A 13,650-nucleotide genomic window follows, 5' to 3' on the forward strand; every position below is an offset into this window, starting at 1 on the left:
AGGACACAATCAGAAAGCTGATCTATTAAATACTGGCATCACCTAATTTTGGATGAATATAATAATAGGTACTTAAAATTCTGACTTTAGGAAATGATGAGAGAACATTTATATTAAAGACTAAAGTCCCAGCCTCAAAGGAATGATAGCTGGCCATGAACACTAACAAACATGAATTTACGTGACACATTTGTCAAAATTCACAAAACTTAGAAAAACTAAGTAAACCCTAACAGTACAAAGGACTTCAGGTAATAGCAGAAGGTCAATGTAGGTTTATCATTTTTTTAAAAAAAGAAAAAAGTATACTTTCACTTAGGTTTTTGATAGTAGGAGGCTATATGTGGAGACAGGAATTTGGAAGAATTCTTGTTCAAATTTGCTGAGAAATAAAAACTACTAAAAAGTAGTACTAAAAAGTTTTAAAGCCAGGCAGTGGTGGCAAATACCTTTAATCCCAGTTACTTGGGAGACAGAGGCAGGTGGATCTCTGAGTTCAAGGCCAGCCTGCTCTACAATGAATTCTAGGACAGAAACCCTGCCTCAAAAAACAACAACTGCCGCAGACCTTTTGGGTCCCTGTGTGAGTGACTTTTAAGCCTTTCGGCTTGTCCAGTTGACTCGACCAGAGAGCGTAGCAAACAACAACATTAAAAAACAGGAACAATAATTTCATCATAAACAAACATGGTCTTTTTATTAACACTTAAGTATCTGTGTTGTATATACGAACACAGTGTAGACACTCATTTTAGATAAGGATGTGAGTAATGTGTTTTGGTGTTTTAATGTGAGAGGCTGCCAAAAGATTATCTATTTCAAAGGGCACTGTAATATCCAGACTAAACACACTTGGGTGGATGGAACGAGCGAATGAGGAGGAGTCAGCAGGACCACTAGTCAAGGCCAGTTACCTACTGAGACACTGCCAAAAAATTTTTTTTTCATTTATATGGAAAAAGAAGGTACCTATGCCTATTAATACAGAACTATGCATACTTTACAACTCTGATTTCTAAAAACCAGACCCCATTTGTTAGAATATCAGACCCACTGATCCCTTAAATTACCAGAATACCAGTTTTATATTCTCATCACCATCCGATCATCCCACACAACCTGGTTTACTTAACTGAGCAGTTCATTTGGAGAGTTTTAAAGGCACTGGTGCCTAGAGTCAGACCTCAGAAGATTCTAATTTGATAGGGCTGAAGTGTAGCCTGGGTACCAGAATTTTTAAACAGCAATTAAAATACAAAGCCAAATTTTAAGACAAAAACAAACGAACAAAAAACAAACAAACATGAATGAATCTTTCCAACCTACTCTGGATTTATGAAGCTTAAAACAGTTTTTACCTATTTATTTTGCCTCTGTATTTTATTAACAATATTATCTATCAGAACTCTTAAACAGCTACCAAACTACTTCCAGATTACAAACACTTATTTACACTAAGTACCATGAAGCTTTTAGTCACTGAGAATCACTTCATACTCAATTTAGGTCAAAGATCAGCGCCTCATGGGGAGCCTTATGAGTCTCAGGATTATGCATCCTCACTGCTTAGATTAATAAAAACTTTTCTAAACAATTAAATGCCCAATAGATTAAGAACCCCTACAAATTAAGAAGAAAAAAAGCATATGTGCAAAGAAGAAAATGTGACGAACAAGTGGCAAAGGTAGTTTTCAACTTCACTAAATAGCAAAGTCATACAAATTAACCTGAAGGTCCAAATCCTGTACCAAATCAACAAGACTATATATATTATCTATAGACAGAATGCATAAACATTCAAACTCAAGATACAATAAAAATGTTTTTTAAACATACTATTATGATCTATGATCAGAAACCCTAAATGTTCATACTCTTAGTTGTAACAGCAAAATAGAAAAATGGCCCAAATGTCAAACAATAGGATAGTTATTTTTATAGTTAATTTTTATAGTAAATTATCCAAAATCCAAATAATCTAGAGAATAATGTTTAAAGGTTCAAAATGCAATGATGTAAAGATAAAGAAAACAGATGCATATCCTATATGACAAATTTTGTTATGTATAGAAGATATACTTAAATGTTAACAAAAGTAGAATTACTAGGGGCTAGAGAAGTGGCTCACTGGCTAAGAGCACTTGTTCTTACAGAAGACCTAAGTTCAATTTTAGGCACCAATATGATGGCTTACAGTAATCTGTAACCGTGGTTCCAGGGGATCAAAAGCACTTTTCAGACTTCCACAGGCACCAGAAAGACACACGGTGCACATAAGTGCATTCAGACAAACCATTTATGGAAGAAGAATTTACTATTTTTTAAAAGATTTATCTTTATTTTTAATTATGAGTGTGTGTGTGTGTGTGTATCTGCCAACGGCATTAGAGCTAAAGTTATAGGTGGTTGTGAGCTATCCCATGTGAGTGCTAGAACCTGAGCCTCTGAAAGAGCAGTACTTGCTCTGAACCATGAGCCATCTCTCAGGCCCAAATCTGTTACTTCTTAAGAATGTTTAATTCTAGGCAAGAATAATAATCATAGAAAAATTAGCTAGGCAAGTCTGCCATACTGCATCTGAGCATATCTATATTTGTGGCTGAGTTAGATGCAGAGATGCTGGCTTCAGTGGGGCTGAGCTGGTCTTACTACCCCCACATGAATTAAGAATTGAGGTGTCCTCAGTAACACCTTCACCCACTGCAAAAAAGGTAAACCAGTTCAGACAACTAACTCTTACCTGCCTCCATGGATACTCACTCTTTGACTACACAAAAGTAGGCCATAACAGCCAAGATGAGACAAAGCTACCACTATGGTAACTATTAGTGAAAAGGAAAAGTTAGAGAAGAAAATGTTTTCTAGGTGGATACGGATGCACAAATTTACTCAGCAAACTAATTCCTTTAATTTAGTAGTCTAATGCCCATTATTCTTATTAACTAAAATCAAAATACTTCCAACAAACTTTACATAGCTTGAGTGACTTTACAGAGAAACTGCCCCCCCATGAAAAATAATGTTCATAACTGTAAAGAAAACATAAGCCATATAAATGCTCCAATCAAAAACTGCAAAGGTAATATATAAAGCATACCAAAAAATTATAGATAAGCCAGGCATTTTTGAAAAAAAGCCTTGAGTATTCAAGATAACTATCACATAGCATTTTTACACTAATTTACTATAAAATATTATAAATTTATAATATTTCAAAGTCCTCCAAATGAAAGTTCTGCCAGATTATCTTCTTGTTCCAAACAGATACTTAAAGCATCCCTATTCCCAAAAACTTCAAGAAAATGATACAATGCAATATTAAGCAGCCTATTAGTTAATTGATCTTTTTAAAAACTTCTTAAACATTTCTTTCCAAAATATCAAACTAAATCAGTAAGCTGTACTAGTCTGCACCACTCTCTTTAAGTGAAATATACTATTAAATGACTTGGCATGTAGTACAATCACATACTTCCTTCAGTTCTTAAGATGTGACTAAACAAAAGCTTACAAACTTTTCTGAATTACTAAACTGGTTATATCTTGACAAAATTACATAGTAGGAAATGTTTTACTGTTCCAGTTGTTTCCCATTCTGTGTAAACAGCTGGACTCAAAGTCTCAGCATCCCAGATTGTCTTAGGCACATCAGTGTCAGTTCCCACGAATGTCCATGTGGTTCACTCAGGTTGCTTCATGGCATTTTCAAAACCACTCTTGCTATATAAGGTTGAGTGTGCCTCCCTTCTTGCCCAAAGTCATGTGACTCAGAAAATTAAAAAATGTGTGTCTGTTCCAGTAGAACTGTACAAAGTCACAGTTTTTCAAGCATAACAATATGGCTGACCTGAAGTTCCTTATATTTAAACACTAGGTAGATCAATATTTGCTGCTTTGCATAATTTTCAAAGAGACCATTTATGCCTGTCCTGTGTGTGATTACTGCCACCTTCCTCTCCAAAAATCTGAGCAGTGCATTCCACAGCCATACAGTAGCCTTCATCATCAACTACCATTTGATTTCCCACAATCACCTTAGAAACTGTTACCTCTTCTCAAATGCCAAAAACTTAATTAAATGATATATAAAAACAGAAATACAGTAAATATGAACTTACTTCAATGCTTGATTGGTTCACAATTAACAATAGATGGCAAACAGAAAGAATACCAACGTTTCGAAGTCTTAAAAATGATTGTTAGTCAGATATGAACAAAGCATACTTAGCCTACATATTAAGAAAATAGGAGAGTGTTCATTAGACATTACTCATTTCACCTCTACAATGGGATCTAGCTTTAAAAAGAATTTTATTCACCCACTTCTCCCTTTCCATAAAAAGGCAAAGTGTTGATGTGGTTACATGAAAATCTGTTCAATTGAAATTAAGTACTGTATCCATAATAAATTTGATTAACAGATTAGAACAGAATATAAGAATATACAATTTTATAGGTATGTAGTAAGGCTTCCTTAAAAATAATAGTAAATGGAAAACTAAAATATACCTAGAACATGCCTTAGAGCCACCAACAGTCTGCTTCTTTCATGAGCTACATTTAACTTTTTCTCATTTAGTTTTAATAAGAAGAAACTACTAAAGGAATTTGATCAAGATATCACAGAAAAGCATTTCTAAAGACTGTTTAAACTCATATTTAATATGCTATATGAAAGAGACTTATTGTTATATGCTAAGCACCTGTTAAAGTGCTTTTTAAAATTATTCTTGCTATTGAGTTTACATGGTTAAGAATAAATTTAGATAACCAATATGCTTTTTCTTGAAATATCCTTTGTACATCATAAGTGTTACCTTTTGCAGAAAACTAAAGTGAAAAAAATCACCTATAAACTTTAAGAAAACCAAAACTTTCCCCTCTTTAGTGCAGAAATAAACACTGCTGTCATGACCAACTAAGTATCAGTTACTTTACAAAATATTCCTAGTATATATAATTCTCTTCAATAATGAGAATTCTTCACTTAAGAACCATTCAGATATCATCTTTCTTCCTCTATGAAATCTCAAAGATTGCCTCTGTAGCACACAGTATCAGATGCAATAATACAGGGAAAACAGACATGCTAACATATAATAAACTACAGACCCTTTTATTTATGAGAGCTGAAACAAGCCAATTTCTGAGTAACTTTTTAAAGCCTGGGAGATGAAGGGGAAAGTTTTTGAGCATTCTTTACAATCTAGTGACAAGGTAGGATTTAAAAAAAAAAAAAAGGTGCAATATGGGTAACTAGTTTATCATCCACTAAATTTCAGGGAAAACAGAAAAACAAAACAAAACAAAACAAAACAAAACAAAACAAAACAAAACAACTGTTTTAGGAGGACCAGTAATTAGAAAGCTTTAATGAAAGAATGTATCATTTCAGACACCATAAGCTCAAGTGCAGAGGCTAGATAATAAAGCAAGGTGCCTAGTCCTGAGGAAAATGTACTTGTACTTAGTAATAATGCTCAACAACGAGTCTTTAATCTATGCAGTGCTAAAAAGGCAATGACGGAAGTTCAAACAGTATGTTACAGAGAAGGACCTGTGAGAATTCCATTTCTTAAAAATAATCTTGTCCCTATCATTAACCACTTAATGTTTTTGCTGATGTGCTAAAAAGTGCACTGGCAACTCAGAATAGGTTTGTTTTTTAAGTTGGCCATGTCTTTTTAATAGACTGCAGTCTTCAAATTTATATAGAGCTGCAGTCTCCTGGATTTTTTCAAGTGTCACACATCTAACTGAGTCTGACAGCTGAGAAAGGCCACCAGGTGCTTACAGTCAGTTTAAAAAACATCCTCTACCTGGTATCTCTGCAGTGATTGTCTTGCTGCTCCCTGAAACCTCGTCATCATCATCTGAGGAACTCGTGCTTGAGTCACAAGTCAGGTCACTGTCACTGGTACTACTGTCCTGCAGCAGGTTGTACTTCTTCCTTGCAGCTGCCTCCCGTTTCTGCCTCAGTAGTCTGATCCTCTCCTTGTGCTTTTGGCTCCGATGACCTTTAACCTTGGTGACTCTGCCATTCTGCTTATCGCTGGATTGCCGGTTTTTCTTGGCAGCCATAGTAGATGTTTCACTTTCAGAACGGGACCGCCGAGACTTTCGTCCAACAGTGGCACCAGACACTCCTGAAGTATCTCCTTCCACGGTTGTTTCTGCTTGCGAGGGTTCATTCTCTTCAACAGAAGACAATGTATCTGAATCAGCCAAATGGCCACTAGAGGAAGGGGAAAGCATGCAATGATTAGAGGAGTCACTCTCATAAACTCGGCCAGTTGTGGGCTTGTCACTCTCTGTGGATGCTAACTGAGACTCTGAAGAGTCCCTTCTCAGTTCCATCAACAAACAGGGCATTGAAGAGAGAACTGTAGAGTCAGCTACACCATCTTTCTGAACTTGAGATTCCAGTTCTACAGAGCCATCTTCTTCCTTGGCTGTCTCTTGTTCAGATGCTTTTGGTGGGGCTGCAGACTCAATGAGTTCTTCAACTTTTCCCACTGCCTCCTCCATCTTCATCTCAGAATTCCAAATTAAATCATGGAACGGAGTCTAGGAAACGATATCAAAGGTGCAACAGGGAAGCAGCCTGTATGAAAACACACAAAGTCAATGACTAGAAATGGAAGACTATTTAACCTAGGCAGCATCCTATTTTTCTGAGTGGCAAAAGGTACCATTTGCACAACAGACCTTTAAGACACTATGTTCCCATAACCTGGCTGGTTGGCAGTCAGATTCAAAGGATTTAATTCCAACAAAATCCTAGCAGGCTCATCTACTAAAAATAGAATATTAACCTCTATTGTAATTACAGCAAGTAACCAAAGAGTTAAGTTTAGAGCTTTAGATAGGGTTGGAAGAGTAACTTAGCAGTAGAGCACTTGTTTGAGGTACGCGAAGCCCTGAGTTCAATCTCCAGCACCAAATAAGAAAGGTTTAAAAGACTCAAAAAAAGGAATCTTTGAAAAATTAATATAATAATGTGTACTTGACTTTAATATAATAAAAAGAATGGTTTAAAATAAGACTCTTCTGGGGCTGGAGATGTAGTTCAGTAGGTAATGTTTGCTTGCTTTGCATACATGAAGCTGGGGTTCAATCCTCACCACTATATAGTACTAGACATGATGCTATATGCCTGTCATTTCAGCACTATAAGGAGAGGCAGGAGAATTAAAAGTTCAAGGTCATCCATAGTGAATTTCAGGCAATCCTGAAAGTCTCTGACTAGGACCACATTTAATAAAACTATCCTACATATTTTATACCTTATATACTAAATTTAGAACCTAATGTCCTCACCACTCCCATAAAAGACACAAATCTAATTAATCATGAGCAAAACATAATCTTTAACCACCAGTCTGTAACTTTTTGCATTGCTAATTTCATGAACTGAAGGCTTTCCTGAGAATGCTAGGAAGCAAGGCAAACCACTCCCTCGCTCTGTACATAGAATGTTACAGAAGGTAACATAATGACCCCACAGGTCAAAGGCAGCTAGCCTGCAAACCTTGATCTTAGCAGTATGCTAGAAATGTAGAATACAGCATCTCCATCATTTGGGTCTACCAAATATCAGCTCATTTTATGACAAAACCTAGAAAATATCAGAAAATTTCTTTTATTGATCTAACATTTGAAGCATCATTCTTTTATTGATTTAAACATGATATTCTACGTACTTTTTTCCCCTTGCATAGCCCTTTTCTCTAATAAAATGAGCACTGTGATAGTTTCCTTAACAAACTCTAGAAGTGTAAACTATTCCTACTTGAGTATTTACTAACTTGTGACACTCTTGTGTAGCCTATTTCATAAACATATTTGTATTTTTTACAACTAATTTTTAAGTAAATGAAAACAAGCATAGATGTGTAACAGTTCTAAAAGAAATTTAAGCCAACAGAGGGATCATAGGCTAAAACAATAAATGAAAAGTATCACTAATAATGGTTAACAGATGAAGTAAAAGCAGCCTTACAACCTGGGTTCCAACCCTGGGACCCACAGAGTTGAAAAGGACTCCCATGAGCTTTAACCACTACATGCACACTATATCACATGTGTACACACTATAACACATGTGTATATACCCACCCTCCAGTAAATAACTGTAGCAAAACAAGCTCAGAGTTTGTGAGCTGGGTGTCTGCTTAAAACACAAAAGCCTTGGGTTCAATCTCAAGCAGTGCACAAACAAGTCACAGTTAAACTTGTCTGTCTGTAATCCTGCCACCGCCACCGCGGAGACAGAGCCTCTGCAGTGTGGGAAGGATCAAAGTTCAATACCACCCTTGGCTACATAACAAGATCAAGGCCAGCTAGGGTTCTAAATTTTTGCCTAAAGTGCATGTGAGAAAGATGACACTGATTCTTCTGTTGAGGATCACTCACACTCTAGATAGAATAGAGGTTCTTCCCTTTTTAATTTTATCATACATTCTGGCCAGTCTTCCATCCCTCTACTAACAGTTCTTTAAAGTTGAAATATCTTTTAAAAAAATACTAAAATGAAAGTAATGTCATTTATAACAAATACATCAAACTCTAGTATTGAAAGAAGAGATCATTAGACTTTGAAAAATATTAAAAAGTATCACAATATAACAGCAAACTAAAAACTAATTTATTGCCCCCTTCCTCAGTGCTACCTGAGAGGAAGGCCTTGTTCCATGTAGAGACTAGCACGTCATCCAGCAATGGCAGTCTTCCCAGCATCATCCCCACTGCCCACCATGTGCTTATGTTTGCCTGCATCTATTCTGCTCTCAGCCTGCAAGGTGATGAGATGACCTGCACAGGTAATATCAATGTTCTCATTATAGCAGCTGGTATACATTTCGAACCTTTTGGCCTAACTTATTTGCCAAGTCCCAGCCAATGTCAGCCCTGGGAGTCTCATCTGCAACACAAGAGTCTGCTGGACCTGCTCATGCAGTTGGTATTACACTTAGCAGGAGTCCTGCCCTCTGCTGCATCAGAACAAGATAAGCAAGAAACAAACAAGAATGGAGAATGGGCAGTTGAGGAGAGATGGAATGGTGGTTAAGAACACTTGCTGAACTTGCTGGCCTCAGTTTCTAGGACCCACATTGGGCAGCTCACAACTGCCTGTAGCTCCAGCTGTAGCGAACATAAGCTTCTCTCTGACTTCCTCAGGCACACATACACATGTTGCATACATTTTCACATTCGTATTCCCCTCCTCCCCCTTCCTGTCCATCTCTGTGAACGAGTGTGTCTGTCTCTCCAGAAACACACACACACACAAATAAATCTTAAAAGAGGAAAAAGACAAAAAAAAAAAAAAAAACAGAAAATCAAAAACACAAAAAACAAAAAAACAAAAAAAAAAGAGGAAAAAGAAAAAAAGAATTCAGAGACAGCTATAATGACATGGGCTGGTTTTGCTGCTTTTTTTTTTTAAAGATTTAATTGTTTATTTTATGTGCATGTGTCTTGTCTGTGCCAGAGTGTATGTTTGTGCAAACATATGTATGCGCGGTGTTCCTGGCCAGAAAATGGCTTATAACTTGCCCAACTTGGGTGCTGGGAACGAAACCAAATTTGGAAGAACAAGTAAGTACTCTTAACCAACAAGCCATCTCTCTACCCCAGCTATGAAGTTTTTTTGTTTGTTTGTTTGGTTGGTTTTTTTAAAGATTTATTTATTTATTATATGTAAGTACACTGTAGCTGTCCTCAGACACTCCAGAAGAGGGCATCAGATTTCGTTACGGATGGTTGTGAGCCACCATGTGGTTGCTGGGATTTGAACTCGGGACCTTCGGAAGAGCAGTCGGCGCTCTTAACCACTGAGCCATCTCACCAGCCCCAGCTATGAAGTTTTAACTAAACTCTTCTGCAACATGTTTATTAAGAAGCTAAAATCTGAAGAAAAAAAATCAATGAGTTAAAATGCCCATGACTCTTGTTTCTTCAGAGAATAAGTTATATGGATAGCACAGATGAATCTGAACTACTTTTTTGTACAATATTATTTTCAATATTATATATCAATCAAACAATTAACTTGCATTTCAAAATCCTTAAACTTAAGTTTTAAATGAGATTTTGTCACAGTTGCCTAAATAGGTCAACAGTACTCTAGTTAAACCCCACAATTTCCAAACCAACCACAAAGGACTGACATTAACCGTAAATAGAGCCAGTGAGCACATTAAGGTCTTTCCAAACAATGTGGGCATTAAGAAGGAAAAGGCTCTTCATATAAAATGACATGGAGCAGCTGCAGTGAACAAAAACTAAATGAGGCAGCTGGGGAGATTATGGCTCAGTTGGTGATGTGCCTGTTGCACACACGTGAGGACCTTAGTTTAGATTACACACATTTATTCCCAGTGCTTGGAGGTAGTGGGAGACAGGCAAGTTCTTGAGAGTTCTGAGCGTTCACTGGCCAACCAGCCTAGTCAAATTCATGAGCTCTAGGTTGAGTGAGAGACTCTGTCTCAAAAAACAAGGTGAAGAGTGATCTAGGGAAAACAAGTGATATCAACCTCTGACTTCCATACACATGTGCACACATGCACACACAACCCTTAAGTGAACAGAAAAGGTAATTATACTATCTGTTTAAGAACAAGCAATTTGGGCTGGAGAGATGGCTTAGCGGTTAAGAGCACCGACTGCTCTTTCAAAGGTCCTGAGTTCAATTCCCAGCAACTACATGGTGGCTCACAACCATCCTAACAAGATCTGACACCCTCTTCTGGAGTGTCTGAAGACAGCTACAGTGTACTTACATATAATAAATAAATAAATAAATAAATAAAAATAGAACAAGCCATTTTATTTATGATTTTGTTTGTTATATAGGGCACAGAATTTCTGGAAGGATCCCTAAGAAAGTGGAAGAGAGGGGCAAGGAATAGAAGATGTTATTATATGCAGTTTTGTACCTCTTGAATTTTGTTACCATATACAACAAATATCTTTCAAAACTCTACCATAAAAAGGGCAGTGCTTTTATTTCTACCATTTGGGTCATTTTTCATCAATAAATTCTACAAAGCTTTCCCTCTAGAATATAATTTTCTTATAATTAAATATAGGGTTAGGTCAAAAAGTAACATAAATCCAAGGTAAATAAAGTTCTCTAAATACAATAGGAAAGATATACACAGTTTAATCATGCCAAACAATCAAATTATCAAAAAGTGGACTTTTTTCTTTTTATATTTTCTATTTGAGACTACAATGTAATTATACCGCTTTTCCCTTCTGATTCCTCCCTCCGGACCTTCCCATATACCCCCCCTCCTTGCTCTCTTTCAAACCATGGCCTCTTTTTTTCGTTGTTACTGTGTGCATGCTTGCATGTGTGTTTGTCTATATCATGTTACTTTTGCTTTTGTAAGGGTTTTCAGGGCTACCATGTGGTACCCAATCGGTGTCCTCTTCCCTGGGGAAGACTGTTTCTCCTGCTCTTGGTGGTCCTTAGTTGCGTTCCTTAGTGTATTCTTAGTGTAGGGTAGAAGTCTCGTGGGCTTCCCCTGTCCAGAAAGTGGATTTTTTTTTTTTTTTTGGTAAGGATAATTAAATAGCTGGAAGTAGAAAATTATGATTTTTTTTTTTTTAAGTGTGAAGCCAAAGCTGGCAAGCTGGTTCAGCAGCTAAAAGGTACTTTCTGCTAACCCTGACAACCCGAGCTTGATCCCTGGGATTCACACAGTAAATAGAGTTCTTTATACTTTGACCTCCGTATGTGGGTGCGCACACGCACACATGCACAGTTAATAAACAGGTAATTTAAAAATGTTAGGACCAGAAGATGACTCAGCAAAGAAAGGCACTTGCAACAAAGTCTGGCAACCTGAGTTAGATCCCCGAGACTTACATGCTGAAGTATAGAACTGACTCCCTTAAGGTATTGTCTCACTACCACACACACCACAGCATGTGCGTGACCAGACACACACATAAATAATGTAATTTTAAAAAAAAATTTTTTTCAAGAAAGCATCCAGTGAGATTCATATCATTTAGGCTTCTAGGTTAATGTTCATAGTGAATGCACAGTGAGTATAAATATAAACCATCATTCCTGTTATAATGGCAATCTCATCCACACTGTTCTTCCTGTCAAACTACAGGGAGTCTTTTGCTATGTGGCTATTACAACCCATGCCTGTCTCTTCTCCCTATGGTCAGACACAGTTGACTATTCCTTGACTCTCATCAGCCCACTCATTCGCTAACACATTCAGTCACATATCCATTCAACCTATTCATTGCTAGTCTCCTGTCAGGTGTAACATGTAATCCCAGTCAGGAGGCTGAGGTAGGATGAACTGGAGGTCAGCCTGGGATACATGAGAAAAGAGGCTCAGAAGATGACTCAATGATTAAGAGTGCTTTCTGCTCTTACAAAGAGTTTGGTTCCCAGCACCCACATCAGATGACTTACACACCTACCTACGTATAAACTAAAAATAAATCTTAATAATTAACATAAATAAATAAAAATTTTCTAATTACCACCTCAACTTCATATCCTCCTTTCCTGGGTTTGTTTGAGTTTTGTTTTGTTATTTTTGGTTTTGTTTTGAAGATAGGGTCTCTCTATGTAATCTTGGCTGGCCTGGAACTGACTATGTAGACCAACTTGCCTCAAACTAACAGAGATCCATTTGGATCTGCCTCCTGGGTGCTAGAATTAAGGGCATCGCCACAAGTGGCTCCTGGATTCTTCAGATACTTCACTTCCTTGTCAGAATAGTATACCCAATCACTGGGACAATCATGGGATGAGATACCTCTCACTATATCAATTGGTGAAGAATGAGTTGTCTGGGACTGGAAAGAAGGCTCAACAGTTGAAAGCACTGGCTGTTCTTTCAGAAAACCTGGTTCAATTCCCAGCACCTGCATGATGGCTCACAACTGTCTGTAGCTCCAGTTCCAAAGGATCTGGTACCCTCACACAGACATACATTCAAGCAAAATATCAATGCATATAAAAATAAATCTTAAAAAAAGAAACACTATGTCATAGGGCTGTTGTTGTTTAAAGTTAGTTATCTGGTAAAACGTGGGACTCCAGAATTTTTGGTACCATGGTATGGTGCAGAAACCCACTAGCAAAGCAGTGATAAGGGGCCCATTCGCTACTCCAGAAAAACTGCACTGCCAAGGGAAGTAGTGCACAGAAGCACTCATTAAATTTGCTTGCAAGAATGATTCTGGACAATAAAATATTTTGTGACAATAAAGAAGTCTGAGATACTGTTGATACTACATGCTATACTTCAACAAATTCTTTTGAGGAAGCTGAGACCCAGTTATAGAAAATAAAGGAATAAGCCACTTTTTCAAGTCACCCCAATTTCCTTGGTCATTTCTTTAGCTAGTTGCTTTGCAGTCTGGATTTTTAAAAACAAAACAATTATGTGAGCTGGGGCTATCATATGCTCTCAGTTTTGCTCTGTACTATCCTTTTTTATTTGAATCAAGAAATGCAAGTACCAAAGGTCAGCCACCTCAGTGGGTAAAGGAACAGCCAAGCCCAGAAATATGAGTACAGGACCCACATTTAAAAGAGAAAACCAAGTCCTGAAGGTTGGCTGCTGACCATGTGCACATTGTGGCACATGTGCACTCACACACATA

The 13,650-nt window shown here is 37.2% G+C and overlaps 1 protein-coding gene across 6 annotated transcripts in view; it reads right to left on the reverse strand.

Annotated features, from left to right (window-relative positions):
* Window positions 1-13,650, reverse strand: part of 8030462N17Rik (RIKEN cDNA 8030462N17 gene) — an 83,003-nt gene that overhangs the window by 36,593 nt on the left and 32,760 nt on the right. For all 6 annotated transcript variants that reach the window (XM_006526426.2, NM_001368759.1, XM_011247069.3 and 3 more), the window contains exon 2: window positions 5,820-6,604. In XM_006526426.2, coding sequence (XP_006526489.1) covers window positions 5,820-6,534 — 715 coding nt within the window. In that variant the 5' untranslated portion in view covers window positions 6,535-6,604. The remainder of the gene's footprint in view (window positions 1-5,819; window positions 6,605-13,650) is intronic.

Source organism: Mus musculus, chromosome 18 (assembly GCF_000001635.26).
Source record: "Mus musculus strain C57BL/6J chromosome 18, GRCm38.p6 C57BL/6J".
NCBI classification, from domain to species: Eukaryota; Metazoa; Chordata; class Mammalia; order Rodentia; family Muridae; genus Mus; species Mus musculus.